The sequence below is a fragment of the Falco naumanni genome, chromosome 9 (assembly GCF_017639655.2).
Source record: "Falco naumanni isolate bFalNau1 chromosome 9, bFalNau1.pat, whole genome shotgun sequence".
Lineage (NCBI taxonomy): Eukaryota > Metazoa > Chordata > Aves > Falconiformes > Falconidae > Falco > Falco naumanni.
Genome location: NC_054062.1, coordinates 30,223,524 through 30,236,695, shown reverse-complemented (window position 1 = coordinate 30,236,695; position 13,172 = coordinate 30,223,524). Strand labels below are relative to the sequence as shown.

At 44.4% G+C, this 13,172-nt stretch overlaps 1 protein-coding gene across 9 annotated transcripts in view; it reads right to left on the bottom strand.

Moving 5' to 3' along the window:
* MARCHF8 (membrane associated ring-CH-type finger 8) overlaps nucleotides 1-13,172 on the bottom strand; it is a 107,096-nt gene that overhangs the window by 73,000 nt on the left and 20,924 nt on the right. For 2 of the 9 annotated variants that reach the window (XM_040605377.1, XM_040605386.1), the window contains exon 2: nucleotides 9,296-9,474. In XM_040605377.1, coding sequence (XP_040461311.1) covers nucleotides 9,296-9,391 — 96 coding nt within the window. In that variant the 5' untranslated portion in view covers nucleotides 9,392-9,474. Of the gene's footprint in view, nucleotides 1-9,295; nucleotides 9,475-11,562; nucleotides 12,437-12,471; nucleotides 12,588-12,873; nucleotides 12,897-13,172 lie in introns of those variants that run through there. The other 7 variants (XM_040605380.1, XM_040605382.1, XM_040605381.1 and 4 more) reach the window with 7 other exon arrangements.

The following is a 13,172-nucleotide window of genomic DNA, read 5'->3' as shown; positions in this document are numbered from 1 at the left end:
TCTGCGACCAAGAAAAGCTGAATGGATCCCAAAGGTGGATTTTGTTTCTAAGTCTGAGGACTACTGACTCGGAAGACTGTACTCCTAGGAGCTTAGATTTCAGCAATGCACAGAAGAGCAATTTCTGAAGAATAACTTCCCCCCCGCCCCCATGAAGAATTCTTCAAAAATGGCATAAAGGCCAAGCAGAATTACCTAAATCCAGGGGTGCAAATCTAAACCTATATATAGCTTCTCATCAGTTAAACCTTTAAACCGCTTGGGTTCATGGTTTAAAGGGAAATCAGCAATTTGAAAGGTAGACAAAGTTTTAAAAACTCTGAAGTTAAGTACTTTAGGGGTACCACACCACAGCATGCCTCCCTGGCAGAACTGTTAAGTCTTTGTTCTACTCGGAAAAAAAACCCTGATCAAAACCAAAAAAAGCCCAAAAGAATGCAAACCCCCAACCTACTTCAACCATTTCACCAGGTAAAGAAACACACCTGTCTGAAAGAGCAAACCAACCAAGTAACTCACTATGCATCAATGAGTGAGGCAAAACATCCTACAGGAGGAAAAAAATCCTCTGTACTTCTGGTGTCTCTCATTTCATTTACAGAAATTACCTTTAATAAACAAAGAACTTTAAAAATCACTTTGCAGAAACCTAACAGCATCACTTCAACGAAACAGTATACCCACTGGATGATGAAAATCACTGCAAAGTATGATCAGGGCCTTGTGTCATGCCTTTGTGGAGCTGCAATGATTTCAGTGGCACTCTGTGACACAGATAATTACACGCACATACAGCTTGCTGTGGGATAATGGCTGACACACTTCTTAGAAAGCAAACAAGGAAGCATGCTTTTCACAGAACGGTCAGGGTTGGAAGGGGCCTCTGGAGACTGTCTAGTCCAAACCCCCTGCTAAAGCAGGTTCATCCAGAGCAGGTTGCACAGAATCGTGTCTTGAATGCACCCAGAGAAGGAGGCTCCACAGCCTCTCTGGGCAGCCTGTGACAGAGCTCTGTCACCCTCAAAGTGAAGACGTTCTTCCCCATATTCAGAAGGAGCTTCCCATGTTGCAGTTTGTGCCCGCTGCCCCTTGTCCTGTCGCTGGGCACCACTGAAAAGAGCCTGTCCCCGTCCTCTTGGCACCTGCCCTCAGGATATTTGTAGACATTGGCAGGTCCCCTCTCAGCCTTCTCCAGGCTGAGCAGGCCCAGCTCTCCCAGCCTTCCGTCACAAGGGAGATGCCCCGGTCCCCTCACTGCCTTTGCAGCCCTGCGCTGGGCCCTGCCCAGCAGTTCCCTGTCTCTCTTGGACTGGGGAGCCCAGCGCTGGACACAGCGCTCCAGCTGCAGCCTCCCCAGCGCAGAGCAGAGGGGCAGGATCACCTCCCTCGACCTGCCAGCCATGCTCCTCCTAATGCACCCCAGGGTCCTTCTGGCTGCCTTGGCCACCAGGGCACGCTGCTGGCTCGTGGGCAACCTGCTGCCCACCAGCACTCCCACGTCCTTCTCTGCAGAGCTGCCTCCCAGCGGGCCAGCCCCAGCCCGTACCGGTGCATGGGGTTGTCCCTCCCCAGGTGCAGACCCTACACTTGCCTTTGCTGGACTTCATCAGGTTCCTCTCTGCCCGGCTCTCCAGCCTGTCCCGGTCTCACTGGATGGCAGCAGCCTCCTGGTGTATCAGCCACTCCTCCCAGCTCTGTGTCACCTGCAAACGCTCTGAGGGTAGCTCTGTCCCTTCATCCAGGTCACTGATGAGTAAGTTGAACAGGTCTGGGCCCAGTACTGACCCCTGGGGAACACCGCTAGCTACGGGCCTCCAGCTACGCTCTGTGCTGCTGGTCACAACCCTTTTGTCAGGGAAGAAATAATTATAAACTCTAAAATCATGAGCTCAGAGCCAGGGCTGCCTATATGTAAAGCTGTTACACATTAACATACAGCATAAGTAGCCCCAGACCTGCAAAACATCACCACCAAAACACACTCGGCTATCACATAATTAAACAGCACCAGCCCTTCTCTTAAAAAACCGAAGAACAAGATTCAGCTTATTCAAGTGAACTGGTAATGAAAGGTAGACAGAAATTGTGTTAATATCAGAGAGGTGGTTTAAAAATTCAGGTTAATGCAACAGCTACAGATCACAATAATTAACTCTAAATTTCCAGTCTTCAGACACCAAAGCAAGAAGTTCACAGGCAATAAGCAGACAAAATCATAACAGAGACTGTATGTGAATGAGTCTGATTACAAGCAAACAGCAAAATCTGAAACTTCCAAGTTTCTGCTCTGAAGCATCGCTACATAAAACTCTGCTGCTGTATCAACTTCTGTTAGATTTTATAATGTTTACTGAATTCTCAGAAAAAGAGGGTTTTCTCCTCTTATTCAAATCCCTTTCAGAAACCACTTCCCACAGTTTGCCTTTTGTAGTTCATCTCCACTCAGAAGACATCTGCTCCTTTCCTCACACACACATGCTGTACACACTCCAAGACAAACACAATGCAGAATCAAATAGCGCAATCTGACTTTTTTTTTTTTTGTCAGAACTGCTTAAGCGGGAGCAGCTCCCTTCCCTCCCATCCCTCCTGCCTCCTCTCTTCCCTCTTCGCTGGGGTTTGCTAGGAAGCAGCATGCTTTAGTGTCCAAGAGTGGGGCTCAAGAGGACCAGCTTCCCATCCTGCACTCAAGCACAAAGAGAGCAAATGGATTCGGGAAGGTCACAGCATTTTGCACATTTACTGTGATCGAGATGAAGCGATGCCTACATGCAGGGGGAAGACCCCTCTGCTCTCCACGCACCCCATGCCCATCACGTTCTGCTGCAGGGCTGGCTCAGCAGCATCAGCTGCAGAGTGGGACTCTGGCAAAGCAGTCGCTCTATAGGATCTACTAACAAATGCTTTCAGCTACTCAGCTTGTAGCTATACACCTCAAGCCCTTTAAAAGGCTAGCCAGCAGTGCTAGCCCTCTTTCAGACAGGGGGGGAAGGATAGCACAGGCACCCAAGGGACTTGCCCAGCACCTTCTAGCACGGCAGTAGAAGGCAAACAAATCCCATGCTCCAGACCACTGTTTTAATGCAGGCCTGGCTGCACTCTGTCTGCTTCTTGCCAGTTTTCCAGGTACCACACAGAAGGGGAGGTTAGTGGTGCTCTTGCCAGGGTCATGTGGGAGAGAAGAAGCAAGCCCTGAAGTCAGCAAGGGGCAAGAATGGGACAGGGAGAAGGCAGGCATGCAAGCGCAGAAAGAGCACCTCGGGCAGTCACACCAGTGCCAGAGGCCAGGATATTTATAGGAGTAAAGAAACAGGCAATGCCCCATGAAAGCACATTTGCTAGGCCACCTGACAGCAACTGCCAAGTGCTATGCCCAGGCAGGGTTTTACGCAAGTAACAGTTCAGGTGTCTTAACAAGCACAAGAACAACTCTCCTAATAACCCAAAGGAAAGATCACAAGCAGCGTGGTGTTTAAGTGTGTACAAATGCACCCATGAAGAGAGAGGTGTTTGGTGTGAAGCAGTTTCTCAAGCAATTTTCCTGTTTACTTGGTGCTCCTCATTAGACTTAACCTGCTAAAGGTAATCAGAGTGGAAGTATGTTTGGGCACCTGTTCCTACACTGACATGTTCCAAAAAAAATCTGTTTTAGCATAGAAATCTGCCATGGAAATACCACCCTCTCAGCACAACAGCAACGGTACAATTTGAAAGGGTGTTACAACCATCTCAGTCACCTGGCATATTCTCAAATGATGAGGTCTGGGAAATATTCCTACCTGCTCCCAGACTGCAGAAACAAAAGCATTTTCACTGCAGCTCTTCACAGGTGCTTCCGTCACAGGTTGCCTGCTCTGTCAAAAATTTGTCTAATTTCTACTTTTTAAAAAGTGGGAAGTGTGACATCAGCTTTTTCTGAGAAATGCTTTATGATCCATAGAACAGGCTAAGTAAAAGCCAAGGTCTGAATTGTCACGAAAGGACTTTGCAATTCCCACTTTGAGGCTAAGCCTAGAAACAGCACAGCAGGAGATACATTCTACTTTCCATGGAAGACTGAAAGGATACTCGGACAAAATTTCTTCCATAGTTAACCAGTTTCTAAAGAAAGCAAATTTAATAAAGGAAAAATGCCAGGCTCAATGTTAATACATGACATAGCTACACATAAATCTCGGTATAAAAATAATAAGGGGTAAAATTCTCAAAGGATTTGCAGCCTGGCTGCTTAATGGATGATTTGGTTCAATGGGCAAGGAAAACCAAACACACACACGCACACACACACCCTTTACAAATGCCTGAGTATTTGAATCAAATTCAGCCAGAGCCCACATTCCCAGGTCAAAGTCCATAAGGCGAATGGAAAAGTTCACACAGTGCTTCTGTACCTTAGAAACAGTGTACCAGCTCTTAAAGCATCACGCTGGATTCAACCACGTAAAGCATGCTCCTTTATATTGCACTACTGATCTATGACTAACAATTCTTACAAATGCCTCTATTGCTTTTTCTTTTCTTCTTCAAGTAAGTCCTGCTTTTCCAGTAAGATGTGGCTTATTTGAACCAATGCCATAGTGCCTTTCCTGTTATACGATGCAAGAGATCATTAAGAAGGCAGAAGAAATTTAGCAAGATGCAACACGATGAATATTTCCCTCACCATAATTTCATCCAGCCATAGTATAGGTAGTCTGCTATCTCCTGGTAGTCATAGTATCTCCACAGTGACACCTTTGAGAAGCACCTGGAGATGATTGAGATCATCACAGCACCTCTGCTGAGCACGCAGCAGCCAGTACTACACAGCACTTAGAAGACAAGAAGACAGTTTCTCTAGAGCAGAGGACAGAAGGAAATTTTGGTTATCAACTGGAAACTTGCTAGTTTAAATTTGACTAGCACATTCATCTGCTTCTGTGATAAATTCTACGTGATCTTTGATGACAACTGTTTTTCTTCTCAGTGGTGTAGACCTGGGAAGCAAGAGCACTGCGCACCCAACACGACTTGCACCAACACCTCATGATATCTCATTCAAACACTGATCCCGTCCATCCTGACCTGCTTACAAGATCTACAGAGATCACAGCACAGGAGGCCACGACTGGGAAGTTACTTGCACACTCTTAGAAGAGCAGTGTAGAAGCTATTGCTCAGGGAGCTTCACTCACTGCAGTAATGCACACTAAGAACTTGTGGTACACATCAGCCTGCTTCAGCAAGGGAGACACAAAGCCCTCAAATAGGGAGTGCTGTAACACAACAAAACCAGAGCAACACCTCAACCATGTGCCAGCGTTGGTTCCTCATTTCCAATCCAAATCCTGACAGCTGTTAGCTTTTGGATATGTCAGGAAACATGACTGCTAGTGTGCTACCCACCAAACAGGGGCAAGGGGTGGGATGCTGTAGCATCTCACAAACAACAGAGTGACTCTCCCTTAAACCAGGTAAGTACGAAGCTATTCCTAGTGAAGGATAAGTAAGAAGCTAACGATGGTTATTAATAGCCCTTAAAGCTAACAGTTCATCTGAGTTAAATGCAAGAGTAATAATCCCTTTATGACTTTCCCCATTTTTAGTGGGGGAATGGACAAAATGAAAGACTGCCATTAACCACAGTTTTCAACTATTTTAAATTTGAAAATTACACTAACCTGAATCAGAATCTAGCAGGCTGTGCTATTTATATATATCACTGAGGACTCCAGCCAGAAATGGTAAGCAGGAACTCTGCTTTTTACCACCTCTTCAAATTCAGTAAGATTTTTGCTACAGACTTCCACAGGTATTGAATCTACATGTTAATCTGCCATGAGGTACGCCTAGGGACTATAGATCACCCACAACTGGACTGTAATGATAAAGGTGGTAAGGATTTCTTGCTATTCTTCACTGTTAGTCACAAATTAGTAGCCCAGAAAACTTGCTGTTGCAGCAAGGAAAACTATTTCTAAACCTGGTCAGGCCTTAACTGGAAATACAAGAGCTACATCTTGACCAGAACCGTGAAAGAGAAGAAACAGATCTGCACTGTTCAGCTTGAGAATTTTTCCTCTGCACCTCTACTGCAAATATGGATAATTAAACACATTTATAATCACAGAAGATAAAAGAATAGGATATAAAGCATCCTCCTTCTGGAAAATAGGACAAACACTTGATTTTTCACAGACTGGCAAAGTTCTCTCTCTAGGTACATTGGTACTTCATTTTCTGCTGCTGTGCTTCTTGAACCCTTCCTCTGAAGGATTTCTTACAATGCAGGATGCAAGAGGAGAGAAGTCAAAGGTCCAGTCTGAAATAGCAAGGACAAAAGCAAAGCAAAATTTCATTTAATAGTTGACACTCTACCTTTATTCACTTTGGCATTAGCCAGAGCTTGGTAATAAACAGGGGAGATTATGTACGTGATTCTGCTCAATCTACAAAGCACACACCTGGCAATACACTTGGTCTAAGAACATAGGCTGGTATTACAAAGCAAACCTACATATTTATATCTGAAGTAGTAATACTGGTTTTGATTGTGGTTTGGTGTTTGTTTGATTTCATTCAGATTGGCAAGTGGCTTTGTACAACTCAAAACACTTCAAGACCACAGCGTACACAATTCTTTGAGGTGCTTACTGTTGTTCCTACACACAAAAGGTAAGGAGTGTTTCTATTACATAGTAAAGGTAAGGTAAGAAAACCATGACACTTGAATCAAACTGTGAAATGTTGCACCTGCTTCTGAAAAACTATTACAAATTTTTGCAGAAATCCATGAGAACTGTGTCTAGGCCATGCACAACACAAAGAAATAACTACGAGCTGTGCTGCATCATGGGCAGTTATGCAACTGAAATATGAAAGTATTGAAGTTACACTGACTTTGTACTGAAGTTACAAAACTGAAGTGCAAATACCTTCTTTCTCAGTTTTACCTAGTGTCCTTCTCTTCTACAGCGAATGTTACCTAGGGCACAAAAAACATCAACTACTCAGCAGATTTGCTCAACACAGGATCATGATCACTTTGCGTGCTGCTCTTTACCTTGCAGTAGCTCCTGTCTCAAACAGAAAACAGGCAGTCTGAAGTGATTAAATATATAGCAGCAATAATCTACAATTTCTTTCTCTTGCACCGTATCTCTCCTTTACTGTATAGTTCAAATATAAGCAAAACTCAGAGTCACAGCCAGTGGGTCCTGACTGCACCCAAGAGTTGTCAGGGACTCCGACTAGCAAGTAGCCTTGCATGTCCTGACTGATGCAACACAAAATTTTAACTGGATTGGTCAAAGTCAGCACATTAACAACTCCAGCTCATTTGTTAGACCCAGCACTGAATGTTAACACCAGAAGCAATGCAGTTCACAGGAGTGGGGAAGAGCGTAGAAGGGCTAGGCAGTGGCTTCCATGCACAAGAGCAGCTACAGTGTCACTACGCTATGCAGGACACTTGGGGGATGAATGAGTATGCTGACAGAGACAGGAAGGACAAGACCTGGGAAACATCAAGTGTTTCCAGGTTAGTCTGACCTATTGCCCACACAGTCCCAGTCCCCATTATTTCCTCTGCAATATTGCACGTATTTAAATAAATATTCTGTTCTGTTTCAAATATCCCAAGGCATGACAGTACAATAGCCACTTGGTATGGGAAACAATAATCAACATTTCAAGTACTTATCATGAAGGAAACATCAGGGAGACTCGTTAACACTGAAGCCGCTGTGTCAGAAATGAAGAATGAAATGAAGACGACAACTTGGGACTCCCACTCCTGGGCTCACTGCCTGGTCAGAGTTAGCAGAAGTTGTTCTGATCTGACCGGCCTTCTAATCCCCATCATCCCAGCAGAGGGTCGTTAATTCCCAGGACTGCCCGCATTTGGCAGTGGGGCTTCACCCTCTCACAGCACACACAATTTCAATAAGGGAGGGGACCCAAGGGAAGAAACAGCAGAGTCCTCTTATCTAGAGAGCTGCCCAGACGATGGATGCGTGCAATGGGTGGAAAGCAAGAGATTCCAGCAGACTCTGGAGACAAGGTGCTTTATGGATTTAAAGCACCTCATCTGTGATGGTGACTTCTTGCCTGGCAACCCAAAGCAGCAGCGTTCCAGCCTAATTAATTACTGGTTTAAGAATCTGAAGGGCTAAAATCCATTTTAAGGTGTTACTAAGGAGAAGACTCCAAAAAAACAGCAATGGGACTATTTATTTTTACTGACTCACCAGTGACTTTGGTAGGTGCAATCTGGACAGCTGGTAGGTGAGAAGGATAGTCATGGCAGATGATCCTAACACATCAGAAGAACTTCTTTTATCCTACCCAAAGTTAGTCTTAGTGAATGCTTTTCTGTAACATGACAGTGCCTTTCTTATCCCTTATACTTAAGCTATGCCCTATCTATAATCAGTATCACCCTAGATCTTCTCAGAATTAACCACTGCTAAGCAGACCACAAAACAAGCCCTGCAGTTGTACCATAATATGAATATTCTCTTGACCTGATTTTATGTTAAAGTAAAGCAAAAAAACATAAAGAAGTTTCTGTGGAACTGACAGACAATGTAAAATTCAATGCAGTACAGTATATGCTAGAACATGATGCCCACTAAGGTCTTCGGGCTGAATTGGAGATGTACTCCAGGGGTAAGTAAGGTTGGCACACAAAGAGTAAACATGGTGTGCTATTAAAAATTGTTAAGCAGCCTATTAGATACTATTAGACTTCTAATCATTAAATACTTCAGATGTTTTTGCATTCCATTCACACACACGCTCCCAAGTTAAGAATACAAATCATATCTCTAGAAAACAGCCACGTATAGGTGCGGGTGTACATTTCCTTCCTTGTGATATTCCAGTCAATATGTACCACAACATGGCTACTAGAAGCTGTCAAGAGCAAAGGAAAACAGGATGCATGGCTGCATATAGTTCACACCCCGTACTATTTTTCTTTTAGAAAGGTAAAATACACCTGTAACAGCTTCTTGTGACAACAACGCTGGAGTCATTATCCAAAACCCCTATCTGCCTTGAATTCTCATGCAAAATAGGTCATAGCTTGCATTTTGCAGAAGTTAGTGAACAACAATGTCTAGAATTTTGTAGTCAGCTGCTTTAAACTAGCAAATATGAGAATAAAGGGCTAATCTGGTAACATTCATCTTCACTAAAAGCAGCAATTGTGCAAGGAGTTGGGGCTTTGGAACAGAATCAGGCCTGATTTGATAACTCCTATAATTTTATACTTGAATAACTTCCTGTGAAAATCAAGCATATCTGACAGTACCTGTTCCTCTTTTTCTTTGGTCTTGCTCCTGGTGACTCTGGAAGAGGTAACATCCGGAGCTGGAATGACAGAGATTTGATGCAGTGGCATGTTCATCACACCGCCTTGTTTGGTCCTATCATTTACAGGAAGGAGGCTTGAAGGCAGTGCTCATTCAGTGCCATTGTCAGGCCTTGCACCTAAAAAATAAAAAGATTAGATGATGTTAAAGGAGCTTGAAATGCAATTATTTCTAAACCAAAGCTAAGCCATCAACTGGACCAACATGCACTTCTTATTTTCTCTCTGGATTCTCAACAGGAGAGAGTTTCGTGCACCGGCTGGGTGAAAAAAGACACAGGAGAGCTAGAACTAGACAGGTTAGAGCATAATTTATGCAAATGACTGAATAAATAAACTATCAACCAGTTCTGAAAGTGGTCCAAGAGCAGAGCCAGAGGGCAGCGATCACACGAGTCTGCGTGGATAGGAAGGAGCAGGATGCTTAGCTTGGAGAGCTGCTCTGTGGGAGTGTGCTACCTGGAGGTGCGGAGAACATAGCTCATACAGGTAGCTTCCTAAACTGCCAGCCCCACACAGGATCAACCTGCCTCAGGCATCATCCTGAATCAATTGGCCCGAATGCGTAGCTTTGGTTAAAAACAGTCAGTGGCCTGCATTTGGCTCCTCTCATTCATGCAAACATGTACCAGTTGGCAATAGGAATGAGCTGTTCCTTTCTTAAGGTTAATTAGAGAATAATATAATCAAAATCCCTGACTAGGTATCAAGAATCCACTGGACTACACACACTTTATCCTTCTTTTACTAATACAACAGGGAAACATTACACATAGGAGAGACAGTGATAGACATAAATTAACCACAATTGGCAATGCTAATCTGAAAGGCAGGCATAATTAGCCATACCTTTTATTAGATTAGCAAAGTTACATTAAATAAAAAGCTTTTTGAAACATGTAGGATCAGGGAGTGTTTATTTGGAATGTAACCTACCACAAATGATACACAATCAATTGTGTTTAAAGAAAGGATTAGAGGTGAATTAACACAGTGGGAACTATAATAAATAGGGCAACTGGATGATGCGCTGTAGTTTCCTTGACATACCAACTTTCTGTATGTTTGTTTCTGAATCTTTGAAAGCAGAAAACAGAGAATAGACAGATGCCCTACATATCATGTTGCTTAACAATGTGCAAGTAGTATAGCCTAGCACTTTGTGCATAATTTGTATTGTACATATTTTTTATTGAATATTTAATTAATTGGAAGTTTTAAAGATAGGCCAAGCTTCCCAGGTTTTTTGATTCTGCAAAAGATGCCAGTCTGGTTCTATTTCTACTAGACTTCACAGGAGTACTGCAGCTGTGCAAAATGAAAATAGGATCATATCTTTTGACTGCTTTTGATTAAACAAAAAAAAGAGAAAAGCATTAATTACATATCCCAAGGGACTTTATACAGGGAATGACAGTTCAGTATTCTCTTTGCACTGAGAGGGAAAGAGTTATCAGAGGTCATAAAGCAAGTGATGACCAAACCCAAAGTGCACACACCACCTCCAGCCTCCCATTCACACACTCCATTTGCTGGATGATGCTATCTGCTCGTTAAGAGTGCTCAGCCAGATTCAAAAGCCTTACTGACACATGGTGTTGTGGTTTAACCCCAGCCAGTAACTAAGCACCACCAGCCATCACTCCCTCCACAGTGGGACAGGGAAGAAAATCAGAAGACTAAAAGTGAGAAAACTCATGAGTCAAGACAGAGACACTTTAATAGGTAAAGCAAAAGCTGTGTGCACAATAAAGCAAAACAAGAAATTCATCCAGCACTTCCCATGGGCAGGCAGGTGTTCAGCCATCCCCAGGAAAGCTGGGCTCCATCACGCGTAACAGTTACTTGGGAAGACAAATTCTGGAACGCTGAATGTCCCCCTCTTCCTTCTTCCCCCAGCTTTATATGCCGAGCGTGATGTCCCATGGTATGGAATATCCCTTTGGCCAGTTCAGGCCAGCTGTCCTGGCTGTGTCCCCTCCCCATTTCTTGTGCCCCTCCACCCTTCTTGCTGGCAGGGCCTGAGAAACGGAAAAGTCCTTGACTTGGTACAAACATTACCCAGCAACAACCAAACCCATCCCTGTGCTATTCACACCACTCACACCAAATCCAAAACACAGCACTGCACCAGCTACCAAGAAGAAAATTAACTCTCTCCCAGCTGAAACTGGGACAGTATCCATACCTTATTCCATACTACTTACATCATATCACACTTTCCAACACAACCTCATTAACCATCATCACCCTTCTCATCCTTTGATATGATACACAGACATCATTCTCCTAGTCCGTGGACCAACCCTGTAAACATGTGTGTAGAATGTCCATAAAATGTCCACTGCACTTGTTTAGTCCAGACTTTGCGCTCCAACTGTTATGGTTGTCACTCAGGAGAGGAGAGGTGGTGTGTTGCATGGGGTTACGGGGCACGAAAGCCAGCTCAGACTGTGTTGCTGCTGCATTTGCATTGCTTCTTGTAATGCTCGTCCTCCATTGGTTCAGGTGGTTCCTACTATAGCCATTCCTATAACGTGCAACTCAATTAATGGGTTACAACAATTTAAAGGTATATCCATTACAATCTCCACCCCTGGTCCCTTTGGATCAGTCCACAGGGTTTAACATTGCAGTGAACTTCTCCTTTTGCCCCTGCTCTGGCTTGGACTTAGCCACAGACCACAGTTTGTATCTGCTCCAAGTGGAGCTTTATCTATGAACCACAGTGTCTCCATGGGTATGTCTGCTGCGGCACAGACTTATCTACTGCCACAGCTGCTTTGAGGTGGACCGGTTCCAAAGTGGCCTTAACCATGGGCCATGACCATAGACCTGCTCCAGCATGGCCTTACCCACAGCCACAGTCCCTTCAGAATTACATCTGCTTCAGCATGGCCTTATCCATGGCTGCAGTCCCTCTGGGGGTGTACCTGCTCTGTCATGGGCTTATCCATGGCCACGCACTTTGAGATACTCCAACATGACCCTGTGCACAGCCACTAATGCTTCAAACTGTACTTGCTGCAGCATGGCCTTATCCTTGGGCCACAATCCCTTCAGAGCATACCTGCTGTGGCATGGACACAATCACAGACAGACACTTGGAGATATACCTGCTCTGATGTGGACTTATTTACAGCCACAGATGCCTCAAGGTGTCCTGCTCTCACATGGACTCATCCGCAGGTCACAGTCCCTTCGACTCAAGTTCACACTGTCTGTTCCAGCCTGACTGTCCAGTACAGCAGCACAGAACAGCAGCAGTGCCCTGGCCATCTGCCAGCCCAGGCACATCACCATTCCTGTTATCAAAATGTTCCCAGGCACAGCAGAGCAAGATGATAAGCAGTAGAGTAAGCAGCAAAAGCAAAAAGCAGCCACTAATGACCACTAGACTCTAACAAACAGTAAGGCAAGCAAGCCCCATGGCAAGCACAGATACTGCCCTTTAGTAGCTTAACAGCAATAACAGCTATACATTTGATCTAGCACATTCCAATCAAATCTGCTGTTACCTTGAACCCTTTGAGCCCCACGTTGGGCACCAAAAATGACTGTCACATGTTATCCCCAGCCAGTAACTAAGTACCATGGAGCTGCTAACTCACTCCTCCCACAGTGGGATGGAGGAGAGAATCAGAAGACTAAAAGTGAGAAAACTCATGAGTCGAGACAGAGACACTTTAATAGGTAAAGCAAAAGCTGTGTGCACAATAAAGCAAAACAAGGAATTCATCCAGCATTTCCCACGGGCAGGCGGGTGTTCAGCCATCCCCAGGAAAGCCGGGCTCCATCATGTGTAACAGTTACTTGG